Genomic DNA, 4,339 nt, shown 5'->3' with positions numbered 1-4,339 from the left:
CTAAATTATATTATATAATTTTAATTATATATAAATTATATTATAAAAAAAGTATATGCAAATATAATATTAATAAATTATATACATAATTATATTTTAATTTTATTGCATTTTTTTATTTTTGTATGCAATCATATTTAATATTTTTCAAATAAACAATAAAAAGATGACAAAGGATTCTCAGAGCTCTGTGGGTTAGCTAACATGGCAGCACTGCAGAGCAGCTTGCTTTGCAGCTCCCCTTGTCTGATTGAAACCTCCGATTTTTTAGCAGAAGGGGCGGTGTCACTGCTTTGAGGACTAATTGGGTTCCAAAGAAATCCAAAGTGGCTCCCCCTGCTGGCCGGATGAAGGACTGCCGAGTATTCTCAGACATTTCATCTCTTCCTGGCTAAAAACGGTCTACAACTGTCCTAATTTTTTAGCTCTGATCACAATGATGACCAATGAGAGAAGTTATGTACGTACCCGCTATGCCCCTCCCCATTAATTGCCTCTTTTTCCTCTCGGCAGGGTCTGGCGCCCGGCAGGCGTCGGAGGTCCGGTGCCGCAGGTGCCAGGGGACGGGCGTGGAGGTGCGTGTCCTGGGCCGGATCACGGGGCTGGTGCACTCCGTCCAGACTACGTGTTCGGAGTGCAACGGCCAGGGGGAGTGCATACGGCCGCGCGATCGATGCCGCAACTGCGAGGGCCGGAAGGTGGTGCGGGAGAAGAAAATCCTGAGGGCCCACATAGACAAAGGTCGGTGCTCCGGTCTGCAGAAGACTTATCTACCGTGGTGCTGCGATTTTATCAGGGGGGCCCTCCCAGGTGCTTTGTCAGATCCTGAACCTCAATCAGATGCCTACAAAAAAATATACATGTTTGAACCCGGTTCAGATGTTTGTAGTGGCCACCTGGTGGTCCTCTCAGGTTCTCGCTTTAGTTTTTTGATTTTTTTTTTTTTTTTTTTTTTTACCCCCCCGTGTAGCTCCTCCTACTTCTGTGCCTTCCACCTGAGAGCACTTGAGTGACAACATTCGGGGTGAATCCTAAGTAGCCTGACCTCCTATGGATGGTGAATCCGGTGGGTCCTCCTTACATGGTCCTCCTTACATGGTCTTTGGCAGGGTTGGGGTTAGGTGGGGCAACTGGTGGCGAGTAACTCTTAAGGCCTGGCTAGTAGCTCAGGACTTGAAATTTTGAGCCCTGTTCTATAGTATAAAGATCCTTCGCTTGGGAGAAGCCATCTCTGGGTGGAAGTTTTTGGAACCTTCTAGAAACCTGAAGAGCACCTATGGCAGGGGTGGCCAAACTGCGGCCCTCCAGCTGTGGTGGAACTACGAATCCCATGAGGCATTGCAAGATTATCACAGACTTGACTCCCGGAGAGAGATGCTTCATGGGATTTGTTGTTCCACCACAGCTGGTGGTCCGGAGTTTGACCATCCCTGACCTATGGGGTCCACCGGTGGGAATTGATCCCAGGGCCTCCTGGCTAACCTGCTCTATGTTGGCCATATCCAGAGGGCTGTTTGCATGTTGTGGTGGCCTCTTCCTGAAGGACAATAGGAATGATCTGGTGTCCTCTCTTCCCAGGCATGAAGAATAAACAGAAGGTGGTATTTCAAGGTGAAGGGGATCAGGCTCCCGGCCTGCAGCCTGGTGACATCATCATCGTCTTGGAGCAGAAGGAACATATGGTGTTCCAGAGGAAGGACGACGATCTGGTCATGAACATGGAGATCACTCTCGCCGACGCCCTCTGCGGGTGCAGGCAGAAGGTCCAGATGTTGGACGGCAGGACCATCCTCGTAACATCGCAGCCAGGTACGGAGTCGGCTTAGGACTTCTCGAGGCTCTTGCACTTACCTTGCCGTATGGTGGAAGGTTGTAGGCCAAGTAGACCTCCCAACAATTCCCTTCTCCTGGCTTGAAGTGGAATTCCATGGAGAAGATTGAACGTTCTTTAGGGGATTCCTCTGAGTTCTTCATCATATATGGAAATATAAAGCCGTTCTGGGTCCACCTAGTTAGTCAGTCAAGAAGTAGCTGCCTCAGGAGTCTGAACAAGGTCCAAGACTTCAGCCCTTAAGGTGGAACTGAAGGTATCATAGGGAACATCTAGAGATGTTAATTGCGCCTTGAAAAAGCTACGCTTTGGAATTCCTCCCGAAAAATAGCCGAGCACTTCCTGTGCCTAGACACTCCTTTACCCTACAGCCCCCATAGCTGTGTATCTGCTGTGTGAGATCTTGGGTGTTGCTGCCTCTGCCTGCCGGTCTCATGAGATTTGGTGATGTCACTATGGTGCTCCTCATTGTTCTCCTTGCTGGAGAGGAAGCTGCACCTGGGAACCTGCAGTGCAAGGATCTCCCTGCTTCATCCATTCTGTAGATCTGTGCTTCCTCCAACTCTATCATTACCCGACCAGTCATCAGGGGGGCAACTCTGACATGAGGAAGCAAAGCCATGCCTCCACCAAGATGGCCGCCTCCATATAGAGGCCCAGTGCAGATCAAGGCATGGGAAATCGGCAATGGGGACAATCTGCTTCGGAGGGGGATGGGGGTAGCTCTGACATGAGGAAGCAAAGCCCCGCGTCTCGCAAGATGGCCGCCTCCATGTAAGGACAAAGTGCACATCAAGGGCATGGTAAATCGGCAATGGGGACAATCTGCTTCGGGGGGGATGGGGGCACCTCTGACTTGAGGAAGCAAAGCCCTTCCTCTACCAAGATGGCCGCCTCCACATAGAGACCCAGTGCAGATCATGGCATGGGGAATCGGCAATGGGGACAATCCGCTTCAGGTAGACCACGTCCCATACCGGTGACCGGTCCTTTTACCTTCTCTGCATCATTTCAGTTCAGTTGCTATTTAATGTGTTTTTTAAAGCTTTTAAAAACTATTTTTTGTTCTAGTTTTGGATCCCCGCCCAAATTTTATCCCCTCTGTGTCCCGGCCGGGGAGATTCACTCTCTCTCCATTTTTTGTCCTGGTAAACCGAAAAGTTACCAGAACAGGAGGTGAGGGGGAAACCATCCTCTGGGGACTTCTATCGGGGTGACAACCTATGAGATTTGCCCTTCACTTCCTGTTTTTGTCTCTGGGGGGCAGGAAATGAAGGCTGATCTCCCCAAAGGGATGCCGAAAATTGCTTCCCTACCCAAAGTATTAAAAAAAAATCTTGGTTGTAGATCCACGTCACAATGTCCTCCTCTTTTTTCCTCCAGGTAATGTGATCAGACCCGGCGACACCAAGCGTATCCCGAAGGAGGGGATGCCCAAGTACCGCGATCCTTTCGAGAAGGGGGACCTCATCATCCAGTTCCAGGTGACCAGTTGTCCAGGTTTTATTTGTATCAAAAGTTTCCTTTTTTACTATTTTTTTTGCCCCCATGATACAGGTGAGGGGGGTCAGGGCCCGGGCCCATGCCGAAGTCATCAAGGGTCATAAGGACCCTGTCCCCAATATGGCCATAGGTTGAGACATCAAGGTGTATCAAGTTCCCTTGAGGTTGACCTCGCCATTCATTTATCTTGGCACTCCAATAGTGGGCAACGCGCCGGCGTGACAGCGCCCCGTTGGATCAACACCCATGCTGTCCCTCTGCCTCCAGCGGCAAAAGCGTTAATTGGTGATTTTTATCCATTTAAATTTTAATTTTCACATTTCAGGTAAAATTCCCCGAACCCGGCTGGATGCCCACTGACCGTCTGCAGGAGCTTCAAGGGTTATTCCCATCGCAATCCAAGCCAGACTTGCCCGACATCACCGAGGATGTCAACCTAACGGACTATAACCCAAGTGAGGACCACAGACGGGAGGCCTATGAAGAGGATGACCATGACTCCTATCGTCCCATGCAGTGCCAAACCTCCTAAAGCAAAGGCTCAACAACGACCTACGGCTGCTTGATGGATTTATTGAGGAATCTCAACAAGGGTCTTATCTTCTTGGTGGCCATCCCATACCCTCTGAGCTCTTGGTGGCCATCCCATACCCTCTGAGCTCTTGGTGGCCATCCCATACCCTCTGAGCTCTTGGTGGCCAGCCCATACCCTCTGAGCTCTTGGTGGCCATCCCATACCCTCTGAGCTCTTGGTGGCCATCTCATACCCTCTGAGCTCTTGGTGGCCATCCCATACCCTCTGAGCTCTTGGTGGCCAACCACCTCATCCGGGGACCTCATTTGGACCTGAAGTCTACTGCGATCTTCGCACTCTGGCTTGTAGTCTTCTAGAGATGACCCTTCCGGACTTAGATTGGGTTTGCCTCCCGGAGACCTGATGACTTGACCAACACCCGTTGACCCTTGCCTGGTCCTAACCCCATCACTTCCCATGAAGAGCTGAAC

General features: G+C 50.2%; 1 protein-coding gene across 1 annotated transcript in view; it reads left to right on the top strand.

The window, feature by feature from the left end:
• LOC108803956 (dnaJ homolog subfamily A member 1-like) overlaps positions 1 to 3,929 on the top strand; it is a 6,810-nt gene extending 2,881 nt beyond the window's left edge. The window contains exons 4-7 of the mRNA XM_018575736.1: positions 514 to 741; positions 1,579 to 1,809; positions 3,215 to 3,315; positions 3,660 to 3,929. Coding sequence (XP_018431238.1) covers positions 514 to 741; positions 1,579 to 1,809; positions 3,215 to 3,315; positions 3,660 to 3,866 — 767 coding nt within the window. The 3' untranslated portion in view covers positions 3,867 to 3,929. The remainder of the gene's footprint in view (positions 1 to 513; positions 742 to 1,578; positions 1,810 to 3,214; positions 3,316 to 3,659) is intronic.
• Positions 3,930 to 4,339: the final 410 nt, after the last annotated feature.

The sequence above is a fragment of the Nanorana parkeri genome, unplaced genomic scaffold (assembly GCF_000935625.1).
Source record: "Nanorana parkeri isolate BGI_ZX_2015 unplaced genomic scaffold, ASM93562v1 scaffold4569, whole genome shotgun sequence".
NCBI lineage: Eukaryota > Metazoa > Chordata > Amphibia > Anura > Dicroglossidae > Nanorana > Nanorana parkeri.
This window is presented reverse-complemented; position numbering and strand designations above follow the sequence as displayed.